Here is a 2,755-nt window from a genome sequence, read left to right as displayed (position 1 = left end):
GGAAGGAGGTGGTGGGCCCCACTCATTACACGATGGGAAGGACTTGACCGCCCAACATCGGCGAGCCACCAGAAGATGAGGAAGCTGACCCAGATTGAGACCAGGAGGGCTCGACCAGCCTCGTAACTGCAGGAGGCACCCAGACGGATGCAGTGGACAAGGTGCAGCTCCATCAGATGTAGCGCTGGGCTGCACCACAGTAAAAAAAATAAAATAAAAAAATAATTGAATAATTAACAAAAGAATAAAAAAGGAAAAAAAAAAAATGGTGATCCTAGGGAGTAGTGGCATGCACAAACCCCAGCGCACTACCCCACTGCTCCCGCACCCCGTATGGGTGATAAAAAAAAGGGAAGGGAGGGGGATAAAAAAAAAAAAAAAAAAAAAGCTCATGGTAAGCCCACCAGCCCTGTGGGTTTGGGAGCCCTCTAGGGTCTACCCAGCCTCATGAAGCGGATACCCTTAATTGGCTAAAAATCTGGCGGTCGAGTGTAATTGTGACCAAATCACCTCCTTGCCCAACTGTTGGTCTAGTAACAGTACTTCTTGACCCACTTGACCATTCATGGGTGTAATGGTACAGATTTAATTTTAATTACAACAATGAACCAGTTATCATTCCTTCCATTACAAACTCCCTAACCTCCCAAACCCACTAGATTCTAACCTTGCTTCCTCTTCCATTCGTGACAATCCTCTGAGGCACCTGAAAAGAAGATGGCCACTTGACCTGCTAATGTAAAACGTCATTAGACTGGCTATCAATGGGTAGTTTCTCTACACGCCTGTAACACTCCATTTTAACTGAGATAAAATTTACTAAATCTATTATAATGTACAGTTGTAAATAGCAATAAATAAATAGATAAAAAAAAAAAAATTACATGAATGGGCCACATTATACTGATCTGGTAATAAAAGTATAAAAATATTCTGGTAATAAAAATATTTTGAGTTATGATTCTGGCAAGTTATTGTTAACCTTTTTATTTGTTTATTTATCTTTAATAATTGATGTGTTTTGTAATACTATAGCAATTTGTTGTAATTTTTTCAGTATCTTTTGTCTTCTGGGAAGGATTCACTAGTTAAACTTTGGGAATTGACTACAAGTCGATGTTTGATTGCTTACACAGGTGCTGGGACGACAGGTAAATGATTTTTGTTTATTATTGTAAATTATTATATTTTTTAGTTGGTCTTCCAATTAAAGTACTCTATATTTCCATTCTATTCATGATATTTATCGACTTCCTCCCTATGTGTTATAAAACCAGATTTCAATAAGACAAACTTGTATTGAAATTGTTCGTTGAACGATTTTGGTTTGCAAATTTTAGTCAGTAACTATCTACATACAAAATTTTATTTTATACAGGCTAAGCATTTTTCATTGAAACGTGGGTGCCTTATCTGTCCTATTAAAGGATTTTATGGAGGATTTTGGATGGTAAGGATTGGATATGGGAGGATTTTGGATGGTAAGGATTGGATATGGGTGGATTTTGAGTGGTATGGATTGGATATGGGAGGATTTTGATGGTTTGATACAGTCCCATAGCTCAATTCCATATGTCCAAATAGATCTGATTATCATAGTGTGTAAGAGTTTTTTGTAGTAAATGGGAAGTTTAGAGTGTTTGTGAAGTAGGTGTTGTAGTGATTAGAATCTATGAGCAGTTTCTTGCCATTTCAATCTAGTAAGAGTATTCCAAGTCTCTTTTCAAGAAGGAATCCTAAGTAGTGAATCTGTTCAACAGGTTTTAGTGGGATATTAAATAAAGATACAATAGGGCAGGAAAATAGTGGTTTACAAAGTAGAGTAAAGGTGATCTGGTGGGATTTGTTAGGATTTTTTTTGATTCTGCAGTTGTGATACCATTTTACGATGGATGTTATGTGTGAGTACAGAGTTTGTGATGCAGCACTATGGTCATTGTTTACTGGCATTACTCATTTAAAAACAAAATCATGTTATGGTTATTTTAATTTAAAAACAAAATTATGTCGTAGTTGGTTATTCTTTACAACTTGAGTGCCTGGACTGTCATAAGATTTCGGGATGTGGGTAGAAACCATCAAACAATTTTCGAAGCAATTCATTTTAACCCAAATTAAAAGCAAAATCTTTACTTTGTTTTCTTTGTATCTGGTTTGTTAGTATTGATAGTCTGGCCTGTCTCAGGACTTCGAAGATACCATTAAAAACTATCTAACAATTGTTAGAGCAATTGATTTTAACTTAAATTAAAAGTGAATTCATGTAATAGTTAGTTACTAATGTTATTTCTATTATTATTTAGGGAAACAAGAGCATAGAACACAGGCTGTATTCAATCACACAGAAGATTTTGTGCTGTTTCCTGACGAAGCTACTACCTCACTATGTGCCTGGAATGCAAGAAATGCTTCTAGGAGGCAGCTTCTCTCTTTAGGTTAGAGATTTTTTTTTTTTTACAATAATGTTACTAACTATAAATATTGTTTATTAAGTGAATTTTATATTTCAGGTCATAACGGACCCGTTAGGCAAATCGTTCACAGTCCTCATTCAGCTGCTTTTCTGACATGTTCTGATGATTTTAGGGCCAGATTCTGGTTTAAAAGACTTCAAACCCATTAATAATGTAGCTTATTTTATATTTTTGTTTTTATGTGATATTATAAATTTTTTTTTTTATAATATAATAATTATAAAATATATTGACTATTATGAATGGGTATTTCTTCTAAAAAAAAAAGTAAAATATAAATC

At 34.8% G+C, this 2,755-nt stretch overlaps 1 protein-coding gene across 1 annotated transcript in view; it reads left to right on the top strand.

Moving 5' to 3' along the window:
- CstF50 (cleavage stimulation factor subunit 1 Cst50) overlaps positions 1 to 2,755 on the top strand; it is a 14,501-nt gene extending 11,746 nt beyond the window's left edge. The window contains exons 7-9 of the mRNA XM_014419062.3: positions 1,058 to 1,151; positions 2,304 to 2,435; positions 2,511 to 2,755. Coding sequence (XP_014274548.1) covers positions 1,058 to 1,151; positions 2,304 to 2,435; positions 2,511 to 2,623 — 339 coding nt within the window. The 3' untranslated portion in view covers positions 2,624 to 2,755. The remainder of the gene's footprint in view (positions 1 to 1,057; positions 1,152 to 2,303; positions 2,436 to 2,510) is intronic.

The sequence above is a fragment of the Halyomorpha halys genome, unplaced genomic scaffold (genome assembly GCF_000696795.3).
Source record: "Halyomorpha halys isolate HHAL.00 unplaced genomic scaffold, Hhal_1.1 Scaffold14.1, whole genome shotgun sequence".
NCBI lineage: Eukaryota > Metazoa > Arthropoda > Insecta > Hemiptera > Pentatomidae > Halyomorpha > Halyomorpha halys.
Note: the sequence above shows the minus strand (reverse complement) of the source record. Positions and strands in the feature narration are given on the sequence as shown.